General features: G+C 36.7%; 1 protein-coding gene across 2 annotated transcripts; it reads left to right on the top strand.

Moving 5' to 3' along the window:
• Nucleotides 1–7,530: 7,530 nt before the first annotated feature.
• Nucleotides 7,531–18,175, top strand: EFCAB1_1 (EF-hand calcium-binding domain-containing protein 1). Of its 2 annotated transcripts, none has more exons than XM_051218079.1 (7): nucleotides 7,531–7,776; nucleotides 7,806–7,949; nucleotides 7,983–8,087; nucleotides 8,122–8,207; nucleotides 11,119–11,184; nucleotides 13,201–13,305; nucleotides 17,926–18,175. In XM_051218079.1, the coding sequence occupies exons 1-7, from the start codon at nucleotides 7,710–7,712 to the stop codon at nucleotides 18,025–18,027; spliced, it is 675 nt and encodes a 224-aa protein (XP_051064514.1). In that variant the 5' UTR covers nucleotides 7,531–7,709; the 3' UTR covers nucleotides 18,028–18,175. The 2 variants fall into 2 exon arrangements, with proteins under 2 accessions (XP_051064514.1, XP_051064513.1); XM_051218078.1 differs by having other exon boundaries at nucleotides 8,240–11,184.
• The last annotated feature ends 1,380 nt before the right edge of the window (nucleotides 18,176–19,555 follow it).

The raw sequence follows: 19,555 nt of genomic DNA, 5'->3' as shown, positions 1-19,555 counted from the left end.
TATGTGCCTTCAATAAGCTGGTCATAGGCGGCACCATATTCCCACATAAACGCATACACAAAACCACATGGACTTCACCGGATCACTCTACACAAAACCAAATCGACCACATCTGCATCAACAAAAAGTTCAGGAGGACGTTGGAAGACGTGAGAACCAAGAGAGGAGCTGATATAGCATCAGATCATCACTTACTGGTCGCCAAGATGAAACTGAAACTCAAGAAGCACTGGACAACGGGGCAGACAGTATCACAAAAGTTCAATACGGCCTTTCTTCAGGATACTAACAAACTCAGTGAATTCAAGATAGTCCTCAGCAACAAGTTCCAGGCCTTTCATGATCTACTCAATGGAGAAGGAACTACTGTGGAGAGCAACTGGAAGGGGATCAAAGAGGCACTCACTTCAACATGTCATGAGGTCCTGGGTCACAAGAAGCACCATCACTGTTGATACACTGGATAAGATTCAAGAAAGGAGAAACAAGAAGGCAGCAATCAATACCAGTCGAACAAGAGCAGAAAAAGCCAAGGCACAAGCTGAATACACAGAAGTAAACAAACAGGTGAAGAGGAGCATCAGAACCGACAAACGTAAATATGTGGAAGATTTAGCAACGACGGCGGAAAAGGCTGCAAGAGAAGGAAACATGAAACAATTGTATGACACGACAAAGAAACTCTCTGGAAATCGCCGCAAACCAGAACGACCAGTAAAAAGCAAGGAAGGCAAGGTAATCACCAACATTGAAGAGCAACAAAACAGGTGGGTAGAACACTTCAAAGAACTGTTGAATCGACCAGCTCCACTGAACCCACCCAACATCGAAGTAGCACCCACGGACCTCCCAATCAATGTTGGCCCACCAACAATTGAAGAAATCAGCATGGCCATCAGACAAATCAAGAGTGGCAAAGCAGCAGGACCAGACAACATCCCAGCAGAGGCACTAAAAGCAGACGTAGCGGCAACTGCAAGGATACTCCACATTCTCTTCAGCAAAATTTGGGATGAGGAAGAAGTACCAACAGACTGGAAAGAAGGACTTCTGGTCAAAATACCGAAGAAAGGCGGTCTCATCAAATGTGATAACTACAGGGGCATCACTCTTCTCTCAATACCGGGAAAAGTCTTCAACAGAGTATTGTTAAACAGGATGAAGGACTGCGTAGACGCCCAACTTCGTGACCAACAGGCAGGATTCCGTAAGGATAGATCGTGTACAGACCAAATCGCAACTCTACGGATCATTGTGGAACAATCAATTGAATGGAATTCATCACTCTACATCAACTTCACTGACTACGAAAAGGCATTTGATAGCGTGGACAGAACAACACTATGGAAACTTCTTCGACACTACGGCGTGCCTCAGAAGATAGTCAATATCATACAGAGTTCATATGATGGATTACACTGCAAAATTGTGCATGGAGGACAGTTGACAAAGTCGTTCGAAGTGAAGACCGGTGTTAGGCAAGGTTGCTTACTCTCACCCTTTCTCTTTCTCCTGGTGATCGACTGGATCATGAAGATGTCAACGTATGAAGGGAAGCGCGGGATACAATGGACATCTAAGATGCAGTTGGATGATCTAGACTTCGCAGATGATCTGGCCCTTCTATCCCAAACGCAACAACAAATGCAGGAGAAGACAAACAGTGTGACAGCAGCCTCAGCAGCAATAGGTCTCAATATACACAAAGGGAAAAGCAGGATTCTCCGATACAACACAGAATGCACCAATCCAATCACAATTAACGGAGAAGATTTGGAAGATGTAAAAACCTTTACGTATTTGGGCAGCATCATTGATGAACAGGGTGGATCTGATGCAGATGTGAAGGCGCGGATTGGCAAATCAAGAGCAGCATATTTACAACTGAGGAACATCTGGAGCTCAAAGCAACTGTCAACCAACACCAAGGTCAGGATTTTCAATACAAATGTCAAGACAGTTCTACTGTATGGGGCAGAAACCTGGAGAACTACGAAAGCCATCATCCAGAAAATACAGGTGTTTATTAACAGTTGTCTATACAAAATACTTCAGATCCGTTGGCCGGACACTATTAGCAACAGCCTACTATGGGAGAGAACAAACCAGATTCTAGTGGAGGAAGAAATCAGAAAGAAGTGCTGGAAGTGAACAGGACACACATGGAGGGAAGCACCCAACTGTGTCACAAGGCAAGCCCTCACATGGAATCTTCAAGGCCAAAGGAAAAGAGGAAGACCAAAGAACACATTACGCCGAGAAATGGAAATAGACATGAGAAAAATGAACAAGAATTGGATGGAACTAGAAAAGAAGGCCCAGGACAGAGTGGGTTGGAGAATGCTGGTCAGCGGCCTATGCTCCATTGGGAGTAACAGGCGTAAGTAAGTAAGTAATTACAGGTCTCAATACTTTTTCACATATCTACGAACCTTCGAACTGGGTCTTTAGCTAAAGTGTTAAATAATTAAAATTCCTTCACTTGGTGATACTGATTTTAGTTCTGTGACATAGCAATAATAATAACATTAGTAATATGCAACTGCGTTTTAATAACATACTGAAGCGAAAAACCATATCAATCATCCTGGAACTGGAGTTTTTAGTATTCAGATCACTGTACATACCTTAATATATGTAACATTATTCTCCTATAGCTTCAGCTTTCTTAAGAACTAGTCAGAAGTGTTTGATAGTATGCTTTTGGGGAGAATTCTGAGTCAACCCTACCTCAATTTCCATCCTATTGGGATTAGCAGTGAATTCTTATTACATATATTTGTAAACCTTAAAAACAGGACATCACGAGTACAGTACGTAAGACTTTTTACATTTCCAAAGATGTATCGTATGATACTTAATTATGATATCAGCATAGATTTAAAACTTCACAAGTTGAGTATGTTTGGTGGCAAATAACTAAGTTTTATTTCCGCGTCACCTTATTACTCATACTTGAAAACAGAGAACTGCTACGATCTCTACGACACGAACAAGGTTGAGTTGCAACGAGCAATTGAGGATCTCAAAAGAATGCAAGTAAAGTCTAAAAGTGTTTATATTAAAAAATAATGCGGTAAATCCATATAACCAGTCAGTTGAGAACATCTACATTAACATTTTGTTTTGTGTTTCTTGATAGTGTTTCCAGATAAATAACAAAGATATTAATGAAAGCTCAGGACGAATTCATATGTCCCATATCTTTTTTTTCAGTGGTATACCATGAGGGTGCCAAAAAAGAGAGATAAAAAGAGAAGAATGGAAAACAGAACAAACTGTGTTCATAACTGGTGAGGTTTAGTCATTTGTAATCGGACAATTGAAACATAATGAGACCACCATTATTTATCGAATGTGAAATTTCGGTTTTCATTAAATATCATCTTTTTGTGTATGTTAACTATGGTCCAAAATCTAAGTTGCCATATTTTTAGATATTGCAGTCTTTCTTGACTAAACCTTCATTGTTTAACCTTGTGTAACGGAAAGAGAACGATAAAAATCCCTCCGCAGCTCTTTGTTGAACATTATTGTCATTTATTTGTTCCTTCTCCCTGTCGTGTATTTTAACCTTTGTTCAGATCTCGTTTAACCACACCTTTTGTCCTTCAGTCTTCCTCGTCTGGGCCTTTATTATGTGATTTCGAATAAAGACTTATCTTTTGTTACCTAATTTTCTATTGCATGTAGCCGGACTATTGACAGTAAGGTCGTGTTTGACTAAGCTCAAGGTCACGACGTGGTTCAGTGTGACTGTTAATCTTCTGACTGTCTGCTTGGGAGGATTGCTGGAATCCCTGCAGATAGATATTTGACCCCATCTTGTTGGGAATATTTGTATTGATTCTCAGGTATCGAACCCTTTGATATTAACTGTTTCTTTTATTGTTTAGCGCGCTACTTTGCGATAGAGAAACTTTTGACTGTATAGCATAGGCTGTACTGTTTGAGGTATTTTGTACTTTTGATGTTATTTGTTCTGTTTTCTAAATTAGAACCGTTTATATTGAGCACGGAGTTTGTGATTAGATATAATATAATACGAGTATCTCAAAAACGCGTTGTGAGCTATACAGAGGAACGTGGTCTGGTCTAATAGAATAAATTTTGGGTTTGTCAGTCCGTTGTTCCAACCGAATATTGGTTGTTCGGTCGTTACACCTTGCTTAAGGCGTACTTTCAGTTTCGTATTTACTTATTGTACGGCCCAGCATCATTGACAATAAGATCTCGTTTGACGAAATCATAGTTACAGAATAAAGCGATTGATGATGGTCACTCTTTGACATTATGCTGAAAACACCTGTTGATTAACTTGAATCCCGCTGACAAAATTTTGATCCCATTTCGCTCAGAATATTCACATCAGTTTGTAGAATTATGGTCTACTTCGGTATTAGTACTAATATAATAATAGATTTAATCCAAAAATTTTAGATTTGTCATGATATGACTACTTAATCTACGAAATCTTATGTGACTCACCCTATAGTGACTCATCAGCAGTACGACGTCCGGAATTTCTGAAGAACACATTTGAACTGAGAAGGGAGTAATATACTTGATGCAAAATGCGTGAGGCAATGTGATCACGCCTTTGTGACTAATTTATGGCATTTCGCTCGAATCTTCCCGAGGTCGCCGCTACTGACTTCCTCCGAGTGTTATTTTTTGAATGTCAACTTTAACGGTAATTATATGTTCAGCTGCGAGAATCGTGTGGTCGGTAACCAATCCCACTGCAAGTTCTTAATACGATACTCTGTACCAAAAATGCTTTTGATGGCCAAGTGACCGAGCGGCATAGTTGAGAACCGAAAACATTACGCAAAATATTTCCGTTAGTTCCGAGTGACCCATAGAAGCTATGTATTCTATACAGTAGTTCGGCTTGCATGAACAAATATTGTTTTCATTCTATCGTTATCTTAGTTCAGACAAAATAGTTGAATCTTGGTCGTCGAAAGTTAATACGGACTTATTCAATATATTGTAGACTTTAGTTTCAGTAAAATTCGGTCCATGTATAGACTACGGCAACCAAAATTAAAACATCTTTGTGGAAAAGCTGGTATAAAATCTGGAGCATTTTATCTCGGATAATTCGTGGTTGACATTTCAAAAAACATAGGCACTGAAGTGTGTTTTTAAATAACATTGAGTCACTTGTGTTTACGCTAAAGAAGTGGCTTGAATTAAGTCAGGAAACATCAGAAATATAATTTCTACTCATTAGGATATCACAAAAACATTTATTATCAAATTTCTGCCTAGTGCCCGGTTTGTTTGAAACTATCAAGTGGAGTTAAATGGTACTATGAAGCAGCTTAAGATAAATGACCTTGGACATAACAGTATCATGGCTCACCATTCAAGTGACTCCTAGTTTCGGTACAGCCTAACCCAAAAGCAAAGCTGTTTGACCTCATTTAGTAAGGTCTGAAGAGCAGATTAAGTTTCACGAGACAAGTCCGTATCTAGTGAAGTAAGTGAAAGAGATAATGTGGTGCTAGTACGAAACAACTACTCTGCACATTATTTCATGCGATCCTCGCATATGTTTATTGTGCTATTGGTTCTCAATCACACGATCCCCCATCTTCATGAGTCAATCCAATCTTAGTGACTAGGTTACGTTCCAGAAATTTCTGTACAATTTACTACATTGATTGTCATTCCTTCTGCGCCATAAAAATGACAGAACGTGACCATGTCGTATTACATTTTCATTGCACTCAGTCAACCAATTATCCACTTTCATTATTGTCGGTCATTGTAGCAACTCTACAACATGCACAACTGACAATTTGCTACGGACCATGGATATTGAACACTTCCCATTCTTTACCTGTGCTATGACTGGTGGAAAACCTTCCAAAGACTCTTTGAAATCTGAGTCGTCAGTTTCGTTTCTATCGGGGAACCCAGTTTGTTTGGAATAGATTTCTCCTCAACAGTTCGTATATGTTATAGTAGTCAATGTCCTAAATCTGATGCTGATGAACGACGTTCCACGCGCTTGCCCTCCCAACTGAGCACTTAAGTGAGAATACAAAGGTGGATGAGAGACCATACTGGGCGACAGAATGAAATTCACCGATACTCATATATATCCCATAGGAAATCATTTCATTTCTTAGCCAATGATATGCACTTGTTCTTCAGTTCACTTTATTGTCCTCAAATGACTTTCTCATCTGGCAACTTCTTCTACACAGTTATCAATAGTTGGGGTAAAGTTGCGTTAGTCTCCCAAACGTTGTCAAGCTGGACACTTTCACATTAGTGCAATACTTTGTTACTTAAACCATGATTCTAAGGTCTAACTTGAAAGAGTTCTGACCACTCATAGTAGAAGCTTAGATGTTTCGGAAGCCGCAAAGTCAAAGCTCCTTCTTAAAATATGGGCAACAACTAATGCAGGTACATAAAATCTCCGCTCAACGTGGCAGATCAGTAGGACCATTCAAGTAACTGCAGTGATCAGAATACACGACATAAAGGTACTTGTGGAAACAAGATGGATAGAAAAGACTAGTTTCGAGAGAGCTGTCGTTGTATTTTGGCGATGAGAAAGAACACACCTCCTATACTCAGAGAGCTGTACTGATACCCTTTAATGAAGCACGAAAGTGTTCATAAGATGGAAATCTTAAGGACAGATTTAGTTGGAGGCCTAAGGTTTTATACAGGTCATCTCGGTAACGTGACGGTCCGTTAACTGTGTGTTCCTCAGTGAGCATATTCTATATGTATCTCTATGAGTTTGGTCGAGAAGATTCGGAAACCAGAATATCAGCTATGTTGAGAAAGCTTAGTCTGTTAATGATTGATTAAATAGACAAGCGCCCAATGAGCGAAAACACTAAGGAATAGTCGGGAGTAAGAATTCGTACATTGGTAAGTTTTTTAAGAGTGTTAATCAATACTTGTGTACATTTACCGATTGCCTCTGTTTGCAACTAGTGAGAGAACAGTTTAAGATTAGAATTCGAAAATGAGTTCAATCAAACTCACACATTCTTATACATGATCGATTATATATCTAAATCACAGTAGGTAAGTAGAACAAACATAACATGCTTTTTTGGATTCATTTGTATGACCTGAAGAAAAAGCTAAGTTGATCAAAGCTCACTACATCCTTTGATGGGGAACTGGAATCAGTAAATGCAATTACGGAGACAGCGAATTAAGTCCACCTACTCATGTAAACTTCCTTTAACTTTGTGTTTCCACCGTTTCTAAGTAGTCTAAAACCTAAAAAACGTTAAGTCCGACACTCCAGAAGCTTTCATTCATCAAAGATCATGTAATTGGTAATTATATTGTTTCCCAGAATTCTTTTTCCTTATATCCATGTCAGACTATAACAGACATTTTCTGAACATCGAAACTGGTTCATGTCTCACAATTTGTGTCTACGAGATAGAAGAAACCACTGTGTTTTCAACTATGAGACACTTTCCGCCAACAACAGTGCTTCGGTTGGATCATCCAAAACAAGCAATTAACATTATCCCGTCAGTGAAATCTTTCAAGTATAAACTGGATCCTCACGTAACGATATACACTAAGAAATAGCATACGTCAACTGATTTACTGCTCTTAATATTTAGGAATGTATTGGTTAGTGTATATGATTATTTTTGTTTTAATCTTTCACGTCTTGTGTGTTACTATGACATTTCACGGTTGCATTTAATATGTTGGAAATCTCCATCAGGAAAGCTATTAATAGATTGACAAACAAGCTTGCGAACAATGTGAACTGTAAGATAAAGCCAACTTATTGGATAAAGTCACTCGTTTAGAATGCGAAGCTTTGTTAGATATGTTCGTTAAATTTGACAGCAAAAAGCCTTTCGGAAAGTTAGATCGGATGAAGTTCAGGGAAATACTGCATCATACATTTAAGATGACAGATGACGTCATGATTGATAGAAGTAACATCTAGCCTGTCAATTTCTAGTTTTCAGTTTTCCGTGTTTTTGACGGGGATTTCGATGGTGGTGTCAATGCTCAAGAATGGGTGATGGGATTATCAATATTCCTACGAGGTACTTTAGAAGAAAAAATAAAATGTAAATATGTGATATGAACCAATGAATGTTTTAGTTGCGTTTGATGTTTATGATCTCAACAGTGATGGAAGAATAACCAGAGAGGAAATGTTTCAGCTATTAAAGTATTCTCTTGTCAAAGTAACTATTTTGTATGTTTTACAAGTTTTCAGATTGTATCAATTACTTCTGCATTTATAAGCATGGTCACTTGATTTTATCGCACTGAGCACTGTTGCTCACAAAGATAATACACAAAACCCGGATGAAATATTTTATAACCCCTTGCTTGTCATAAATTCGGCCCCGAATTTTCATACTTTTGCTCTATCTTATGTGTGATTGACCCCGGAAATTTTCTGCGCCATTTTAGGAAGCTTGTATGGTGCCTGTATTTCCAGACTACCGAATCAACCGAGCATCTTTCAGAATTAATTTGTATGTTAAAATCAAACCTCTGGGCGTAAACATGAAAATCTTGACTGTATATTATTTTATAAACTTATCTGAACACTAGCTTGTCTCTTTCACCCGTTACCGCGCTTGTGCTTTGTCATTAGCAACCTAAAAGCCTAGGTAGCACCTAAAAGTGATTAATAACCATTTGGTTTGGTCTTAGCTAAAGAATTACCCTTGAACCGTTCGGTCTTACAGCCAATTATTACCGACTCCATTCGAACTATTCGATAAAACGGAAGTACATATTTTTTAAATTAAGCTTAAAGAAAAATGAGAGAGATCACGTCTGTTGTAATAGGATAGCGTTCTTTCCACTTATTGCTTCTAAGCCTTTATTGGCAATATAATACGGCGTCACAAAGTAAATTCTTTGTTATGCATAGTCCATTCTTAGTATAGTGCATATATATAATCTGTATTTGATCTTTCAAGTGAAATAGAATGACTCGCTCTTCAAATTCAAAGCAGTTTAGGTGTTCTGTCAATTTTTTTCAAAATCTTTCTACCCTATCTCCTGATTTTTCAGCTATATTTGGCATGATTTCACATTGAAAACAATGTTATTTTGCTTTGCAGATAACGTCAATACTTTAGAGAAACATTAGAAGTGGCATATATAAATTACATTTATAAATTGTTAAAAGCTTATCAAAGAGTTTTGTTTTTTAATTAACTTACATGCAAACTGCCGTTAACAGATAAGATGTTCTGTACTTTGTAAACCAAAAATCAATGCAAAGTTTAAGGCTATACCCCTCAAGTATCAAAGACATGAATTGTTTGTATACAAAAAATTATGTTTTACTTTGAGCTTTAGATAACCGGTACAAGTGTATGTTGTAAATTGGATAATGTAGGTGCATGTCATGGATTCAGGTTTTTATTTTCCTGTCTCCACTGTGTTACTAAGATTTTTTCCATGTTTTATCTATCATCATCTAGCCGGAATTCACCTTTCAACATAAATTTACATACTATTCATTTGGGCATACTACTTGATATTATGATATATTTTCAAATATAACTGAAAAAATGAAATTTATTAACCAAAAACAAAAGGCTTCCTGTACTAAACCAATAATGTATTGTGAACATTGATGGACCTCATTGAAACAGATCTACCAACAGTCACCGTGTAAACTTAAGTATTCAACAAAAATCCTTCAAACCAGGAGGAAACTTCCACTGACCATGAATTGTTTTTAAATTTAGTCAAACTAGATACAAGTATATATCGCTGATGTTTTGTGGCGTCTTGCACTATCTTAAAAGTAAAGGCATTTTTAGACCGCAGTTTTGGAAAATAACAAATGATATTCAACTCTACAAGCACTTTGCAGGTTGGAATATTAACGTGGCACGAAAAGGTCGTCTCGTCCTCGTATGAAACTTCTTGACAGCGCACATCCATGATCTCTCACGCGCCATTTGGACCCAATACCTTCGCTCTTGCTCCCGAATGCTTAACCTCTATACCACTGAGACAGCATTTAACGGCGTTTACGTCTAACTTCCAGGTTTTCAATGGCGAGGGAACATTGATTGGTTTATGGTTTTCAATGAAATTCAATAATTTCCACAACTCAAGGCTGTAAAAACATTAATTCTGAATAGTTTTACAAATACATACTTATTATCACAAATCAGTGATATGTGAACAACTCATAAAAATTGTAGGGCGATAAACATTTAGTTCATGACACACTCACAGTATACTACTCACTGTGGGGCTAGCTACTAGATTTATGATACTAGGTTAAAAGAAAGTTAATTCAATCGTTAAAAAGTCTCACAAGTTTAATAAAAGTTCAACATTTAAAATAGCTATGTAGAATAGTTAGAATAGGCTCAAGCAATTTTTATTCAGCTTTCCCTTCCATAAGATCACTTGCTATGCCTAGTCTTGAAAGCTTTTGAAAGTCAAAAAGTTACTGGTCGTTTGTATTTTTCACTTCTATCTATTTTGATCACTATGCTTCCCTGAGCCAAATTAGTATAAACTGAACCTGAGATCAAATTGCTTGAATCCAAACACTTAAATCCAAGTGTTCGATCAAAAACCAGATATTAATAACCAAAGTTATATTGACATAATTACAGAATGGGGAGTAGTGAATGAGTCAGTTTAATATGTAAAATAGCCGCTTATGTGTCGTAATGTTTCTATCTCTAATCTTTGACCAGTCATAGATCACATTGACTAATCTCAAAACAGATATACCAATCTTCTCTTATCACATACACTGGCAGACTATTCACAAGAAAACCGGTCAAAACTAAACAGCATCAAACATTTGTTTCTTCCTAACTTAAAATTTATTCGTCAGTGTGTATACAAATAATTTGAAAGATTATCCAGTAGGTTTTATATATAGCAACAAGGATGTACACTGTCGAGCAGATCCTAAGCCTAAACAACGTTACAGCTGTTTGCGATACTCTCATAAAAGATGTATCAGTTTTTTCCTGAAATCTATCTTTAAATAAACAAAATAAAAGATATTTCAAACAGCAAGTATATGTATTTAGAAAGCAGTCAATGTAAATATTTTGTTTAATCCTTTATTCATTTGTTTATTTTAAATTATAAAAGCAACCAACAGATGAGGATCCTGATGAAGGAATTAGAGAATTAGTTGAAATGGCATTTAAACGATTGGTATGTACTACTTTCATTCGTTTTATAAAAATTTATTGGTTACGTTTGCACCGTACCCCTTTTAGATTACTGACTACATTTTTCAGAGTGGACTGATTTTGATTGGCATTGGGATCTTGAACAGACTATTCTTTTTATGAGGGACTCAATATCTGAAGTCCCCTGAATCTTAGTGTTGATATTCATACTAAGACTCGAATCAAGTGCATTTCACCCCAAACACCCAATGCATTATCCACTGAGATAATAAGTGTTGATAATTACTAACTCGTCCAACAAGTGTGATGTTTACAGTTATTTATTTATTTATTTGAACACAAATATTGATACAAAGGGGTACTGATTACATATGCACCGTACAAGTCACTTGATTTGTGTGGGCTATGGTACTGCCCAGGTGCCCAGACCGAAGCGGGTGGTTTTCTTAGGGGGCCACACCCGGAGCCTTCGACCTAAAGGTCTGATCCACAAGGCAGTAGAGGATCGTTAGGAGATGCAGTCCCGTGTCAGCCGGTGACCAATAATTGGTTCATATGCCACTTGTTTCCTCAGGATCCTGGAGCCCATATTCACCATTGGTTTGGAACAAGGGTTTTCCAACTCCCCTAGGTGGACCCTCCGCGTTCACCTATCCGGATAAAGGGTCAGGTATTCGTTTTCCGTCCCCTCAATTTCGTAAACAACACCCGTTGTGCAAGAAGACAATGAGTAGGACTTCCCTGGTAGTGTTTGTATACGCGTATCCATATGAGAGCATTTCGAGAAGGAGAGCTGACTCTCCTCACCCTCGGCCGTGCCAGGGCATTTGGGGGCTGTCTACATAGTTATTAGTATTTCTATTATACTTTTAACAAAATGGTTAGATCGAAGTAATCCATCCAGTATATACATTTACTAACAATAGCTGATCAAATATCAGTTTTGAATAACAACATTTGGACAATTTAAACCCTTATTAATCATAAAATATCCCTGATTATTTTTCCTTGGCATTATTATATAAGAATTTCTATCACAGCCTGAGGTCACGTAAAATAAATCTATCTTAATTTGAGACAAATTTAATTAAATATAAGGGATGAATTGTTTATTATTAGTTAGACTATCTACAGTAATCATGATATGTAAATTCCGATTAAAATCTGACTAAAGTTTAGTCTGGAAACATTAACTATCTGTTCACTAATTTATCATTTCATCAAATGTATAGCAGTCAGAGTTCCAAGCACTGATCAGAACAAAACCAGTCAATAAATAGTTATAAAATTGTCAGAAGGGGTTTTGTGGAGATTTTGATAGTTTTGTAGTTGAATTCATGAGTCAATTGAAGCCAGACCACCATGGAAAACCTGGAAGCATTGGATGGTGTTAATGTCTAAGTTCAACCAATGCATGTTGGATACCGGCTCAGTGGTCTAGAGGTTAAGCGTTCGTGTGCGAGACTGATAGGTTCTGGGTCCGAATCTCACGGGGTGGAGTCGTGGATTCACACTGCTGAGGAGTCCCATACTATGACGAAACGGCCATCCAGTGCTTCCAGGTTTTCCATGGTGGTTTACCTTTACATAACTCATGAATTCAACTATAAAATCATGACATTGCTATTTGAAAATTAAAAACTAATACAAACAAATATTCGTTATATTCTAGATGATCATTGAAATGGATTCAATAAAAAGATGGATTTGTTACGTAACATCAATCGTTAATTGGAATTCATTGTGAATATATTCATGCAAAGATGTATAATTACATCAGATGAATAATACTATTAATATTTTGTGATCTTCTGAGATTACGAAAACTTCGATAATAATGCCATAACAAAAAAATACCGATTTTTATATATGCTACACAGCTATGCTATACATTGGTTAGAGTGGTCCCATCAAAGTTATACGAACGTCTAAATTATTTTGACGAAACAATTCAACTACTTATAACTGATTTAAGTAAACAAAGTCTTCAAAAAATAATTTCGTAACCTTTCATTGAGTTTTTTTTTCTTTTTTACAGGATATGGATCATGATGGAAGACTGAATTACACTGATTTTCAACAAGCTGTTGAGGATAATGCTTTATTGTTAGAAATTTTAGGACAGTGTTTTCCTAATGAAGAGGTAAGTTTTAAAATGACTAAAAAGGGATTATAAGACAAAGCATATCAGATAGATTAATTACTTTTAACAAGAATTAATACAGTAATCTGATTGCCATTAAAACTGCACCAGGCTACTAAAAAATGGTTTCGGAGTTTTATATCACAGATTGGTTTCGGTTAGGAAGTCATTAAAAATCAAGAAGTACTCAACCCCATTAAGGATCAAATCAAAGATCTTTAGGAAAGAGTCCCTGTCTGGTGCTTCGTTTTTTCTAATGGATGTTTAACCTAAGTCAGTCCATGGCACAGAACTTCAAATTTAACGATTATCACAACACCCTAGTAGTCTGAGTTAATCAGCTAACCGATAGTATACTTTAATAATTAGACAATGACTTCTTAATGATTTCCCAATTCCATGAAGTCTTCTCTTCATGAACCTCGAAAATAAGACAGAAAATTGAGAGTACTGAAAGAGTTTTACTTTAAAGGTTAGATCATGTACAAACACAAAATTATTTTTTGATTGAGATCATGAACCGATTGATGTTAGACCACCACAATTGAAAACCTGGAAGCATTGGACGGCCGTTTCGTCCTATTGTGGGACTCCTCAGCAGTGCGCATCCACGATACCGCTCGCGGGATAATATGTTTGACTTAGAGATTCTAGAAACTTATGAAAACTATGCTTCAATGGTTAACCAGTTCAATAATTATCGAATTAGGATAATGAAAGCATAATTATTCCTTTACTAAAATTCTCTTGGAAGTTTTTAAAGAACACTGATTGATCAGAGTAGTTTTCATATTCCATTTATGGTGCATATCGATAGACATAAGTAGTATGTAACACCGATCGGAAATGAAAAACCTGACAGTAGAAGGTTAAGAAGATTGAGTTAAAGAGAACAGAAAGGTAAATAGAAAGGAATTGTGAACTGAAAGAATCATACAAAATGTGAAGGACAAATAATGGAACTTTGCAAATAAAAGTATTCAGTCTATGGTTGTAATATATTTTACGAAGATATTCTGTAATATTGTATTATAAGATAGATTGTTTGTCTCCACCAGGGTGTTCATTTCAGTAAATAGATGAGTTAATTTTCATTCACATTAAGACTATTCACTATGCATAAATGAAGAAATCATTAGTGAGATCAAAATGTGAAATATAGGCATCTAGACAAATCACTAAGGATGCTCATATTTATGTAATGATTGTGAACCGTAACTGCGGTGTGTGCTACTGATGTCGATAGATATAACTAGTATGTATCATCAATCGAAAGTGAAATTTCTGAAGGCAGAAGGTTAAAAAGATCGAAGAGAAGAGAACGAGAACAAAGAATGACTGCTGTAAAAACAAAGGAACACTAAACTTTGAGACGATTGATTGACATTTTGCGAATGAAGTATTTACTGTATGATTCTCAGATATTATCAAGATGTTCTGTAATTTTCTGTTGAAATACATTCGATTGCCCCCACTTGTGTTCTCGTTCACTACATACCTACTTTGATAAAATTCTATTACTCAACAAATTCAAATCCAAATGTTGTTTAAATAGTAAAGGCGATTTATGGAGGTTGCTGAACTTTGTAATTCACATTATGAACTAAACTTGATTAGACAGTCATTACAAACCAAGGAGCACTAAGCAACTGTTCTGATCAAAAGTGAAACTCCACAGTATTGTGAATCCACGACGATGCATGACATCGGATCAAGGATCCTTCAGATCCAATCTTCAAATCACTGAGCTGAAACTCAAGGACTCATATTTCCAACATTAATTATTTTGCAATATTGCACAATCATCTTCCAATGTCATTGATAAGTAACTATCTAACACTTGAACTTCACTGATCATGACTTCTCATTACAAATCGTGAGAGTTACCTCTTGAAATTATTCACTGGTGAACATATGATTGTAATCAGTACAGGGGAATCGTGAAGATTGTTGAATTTAAACAATAATAAATATAAGATATATGTCTACCCGTTTCCAAAGTTCAACCTTTAATAAATAAAAGAAGGATTACGTTACGGTCAAATTTTACAAAGGAATGAAGAACAATAAATGTACTACGGATGATACTGTCACATTGTTATATCTAGAAGGTTGTTCTTGATATACCGCGTATAACGTTAGCACTAGAACGCCAGAACCCTTCCAGGTCGCAATGAGAATACAGAAGACTAATGAAAGAGATATTATTCCCAGATAGTGTCAATTATAGTACAAAATTGTCAGGTATTTATAGTTTTTAGTAAGAACAAAATCATCATTACAGTTCTCCACTCAGCATACAGGGGGTTATTAGCATTGTCCAATCGGGAAGCTACATGTAGAAATTCTAGAACACTCTCCCAAAAGGTGATTGGATGGAATATCTTCGGCTCCTTCTGAGCCTCCTACAGCTTTCTCGAGTTCACCTGTGGTCCATCGTCACACACATCAGTCTCTAGAATCTCTAACTATGATTTGATGATTGTTACAACGACAAAAATAATGATGTATTTGATCTTCTACTATGAAATACTATAACAATCAATTAGGTTGAATAATTCAATTGAGTACATTAGACCACAATCTCTGATTTACCATCCAGACAATAAATCAGAAACACTGTTTCTTGATGAAGAATTAAGAACAATCACACAATGGGAAATGTGATTAGAATTATAATGAAATTAATCTTTTCATATAAAAAATAATCTATGTGCTGGTCTACAAAGACGCTTATCCGTTTTTTTTGTTTTGTTTACTGATCAATCACATGCTAATTTCACTACCCACATATCAATCATGAACATTCTGAGAGCTATGGCTCAGTGTAGACTAACAACTTTACTCTACATGGTTTCGATAAACATTCTACTAGCATTGATATTGTATAACTTACTTACTTACTTACGCCTGTTACTCCCAATGGAGCATAGGCCGCTGACCAGCATTCTCCAACCCACTCTGTCCTGGGCCTTCTTTTCTAGTTCCATCCAATTCTTGTTCATTTTTCTCATGTCTATTTCCATTTCTCGGCGTAATGTGTTCTTTGGTCTTCCTCTTTTCCTTTGGCCTTGAAGATTCCATGTGAGGGCTTGCCTTGTGACACAGTTGGGTGCTTCCCTCCATGTGTGTCCTGTTCACTTCCAGCACTTCTTTCTGATTTCTTCCTCCACTAGAATCTGGTTTGTTCTCTCCCATAGTAGGCTGTTGCTAATAGTGTCCGGCCAACGGATCTGAAGTATTTTGTATAGACAACTGTTAATAAACACCTGTATTTTCTGGATGATGGCTTTCGTAGTTCTCCAGGTTTCTGCCCCATACAGTAGAACTGTCTTGACATTTGTATTGAAAATCCTGACCTTGGTGTTGGTTGACAGTTGCTTTGAGCTCCAGATGTTCCTCAGTTGTAAATATGCTGCTCTTGATTTGCCAATCCGCGCCTTCACATCTGCATCAGATCCACCCTGTTCATCAATGATGCTGCCCAAATACGTAAAGGTTTTTACATCTTCCAAATCTTCTCCGTTAATTGTGATTGGATTGGTGCATTCTGTGTTGTATCGGAGAATCCTGCTTTTCCCTTTGTGTATATTGAGACCTACTGCTACTGAGGCTGCTGACACACTGTTCGTCTTCTCCTGCATTTGTTGTTGCGTATGGGATAGAAGGGCCAGATCATCTGCGAAGTCTAAATCGTCCAGCTGCATCCTAGATGTCCATTGTATCCCGCGCTTCCCTTCATACGTTGACATCTTCATGATCCAGTCGATCACCAGGAGAAAGAGAAAGGGTGAGAGTAAGCAACCTTGCCTAACACCGGTCTTCACTTCGAACGACTTTGTCAACTGTCCTCCATGCACAATTTTGCAGTGTAATCCATCATATGAACTCTGTATGATATTGACTATCTTCTGAGGCACGCCGTAGTGTCGAAGAAGTTTCCATAGTGTTGTTCTGTCCTGATATTGTATAAACAACGCTAGAATTCCGCTGTTCTGATGTGGTATAAGCAACTTGAACTAATGCATATATCTCCAAGGTTCGATGTTACTTATGACAGTTTATCTAATTCATAGTAAGAAATAGATCAATAATTCATAAAATATTATCTTAGTAACTAAACTGAATTCAGTTTTAACAATCTCATCGGCTGACCTATTAACTACTTAAGGTTCAGTATTAGAACCCCTTATCCAGATGATCTCATATTCTTTCTGAACAATACTTTTAAGATACTATTTATAATTTTAGTAAAGTTGGATTTTGGCTATCAGTGGAATCCAGGCCAAGTTTCATCTTAAGGCTTGCAGGTTGAACATAACTACATCCTAGTATTAGTATTCACATCTACTAGGTCTAATCATTGGGCATGAAACTGTATATCTATATGTAAGAGTTTGAGTTTTTCCATTGTTGATATTAAGTCATTATAACTAAACTGTACTATCGATGCGCTCCACCCAATATGTACATAGGTGTTAATAAAGAGAGTTATCCATCGTATTCCTCATTATCACTAACAGGAATACTTTAAACTCATACATATCTACTACTTATATAACTATTGCATATCATTTTCCTTATCCCTTCTCCTTCTTCTTCTTTTTCTTTACTCAACAGGTGACTACAGCCTTTTTATCAACATTTCAAGAGATTAAAGTACCAGAATCGATTTGTTATATTAAACCAGCTAAATCATTTATCAGTTCTATTAATGCTTAAATGAAGAATAAAAAAGAGAGAAAGGCAGGAAAACAAAATGTTTCATTGAAATATTCATTTGAATATTGTTTTTTTTTATTTAATTAATCGTATCATATTTTTGGCCGTTTTCATAAAATTTGTCTAATAAATTCTATCTTATAGATTTTGTGTACTGCAATTGATCGTCTAAAATTGATCATGGTTCATATGGTAGTCAGTTACAACATCCGAATTAGTGATTTGGTACTTCCAATGAATAAACTCTACTTGGAGTCTCTCTGAGGCTACTACCGGTCCCAAGCCCGGATAAAGGAGGAGGTTTAGGTATGAGGTTAGCGGTCTTATCGCGTAGAAAACTTACTTCCTTCCTTACTTACGCCTGTTACTCCTCGTGAAGGAGCATAAGCCGCCCGCCAACACTCTCTACCCAACTCCGTCCTGGGTAATCCTTTCCAGCTGCTTCCAGTTGTTATTCATCCTTTTCATATTTGATTCTATTTCTCGACGTAATGTGTTCTTTGGCATTCCACATTTCCGCCTTCCATTCAGGATTCCAAGTTAGGGCTTTCTTCGTGATGCAGTTTGACGATTTCCGTAATGTATGTCCTATCCATTTCCATCGTCTATTCCTAATTTCCTCTTCATCTGGAAGCTGGTTTGCTCTCTCTCATAGTGGGCTGTTGCTGAGGGTATCCGGCTAAATGGATGTTGATTATCTTTAGTAGATAACTATTTATAAACAATTGCACCTTCTTGATAATGGTTGTCTTAGTTCTCCGAGTTTTAGCTCCGTACAGTAGAACTAACTGCCTTGACGTTCTTATTGAAGATTCTCACTTTGATATTGGTAGAAAACTAACTCGCTAAAAAACGTTAAATAAAAAGAAAATAATTCGAATCATTTAAACTCTGCCCTGGGAGTTAGAAGGTCTTCATTTGGAAGAGTTATAACGCCTCATCGTGAAGGCCGAGTTTCTTCGAAAGTCACGAGGTTGATACCCCTTCTGACAACGAGATCAACCATTAGTTTAGGTGCATGAAATGCATGTACAATTATGCTTCCAATGAATAGATACTAAAAGATAGAATAACTAGTCAGTAAAAATGAGCCTTTTTATATCATCATTTGACTGTGAGATGGTATGTAAATATAAGCATATGAAATGTCTAAACTCCTCAGTCTATCATTTATGTATAAAATATTTTACTCAAAACTACAGCTGGAACCTCTCTGGGGCTACTGTGTTGAGCTATTGTGTTAAGCAGATCACTTGAGAAACGATAAGACAAACCAAATGCAATAAACTCAAGGTGCTAAGGCTAACTAGTATTGCTAACTGTTCAAGGATTTAACACCATTAGGATGTATACCTCATACAAGTAGCATCTCCATCAATGCTACCTTGTTAAAACAAAAGGAAGGAATCAGAAAAACCTTACTCTGCGGAATTTTGTAACGGTCCGTAAAACCTTTAAATTATAAAGATAAATGTGAGACACAACCAAAACAAAGAAGTAAACAATGATAAATTTAAGATCAATAAGA

Source organism: Schistosoma haematobium, chromosome 7 (assembly GCF_000699445.3).
Source record: "Schistosoma haematobium chromosome 7, whole genome shotgun sequence".
Lineage (NCBI taxonomy): Eukaryota > Metazoa > Platyhelminthes > Trematoda > Strigeidida > Schistosomatidae > Schistosoma > Schistosoma haematobium.
The sequence above is the reverse complement of the archived record's forward strand: the minus strand, read 5'-3'. Positions and strand labels throughout refer to the sequence as shown.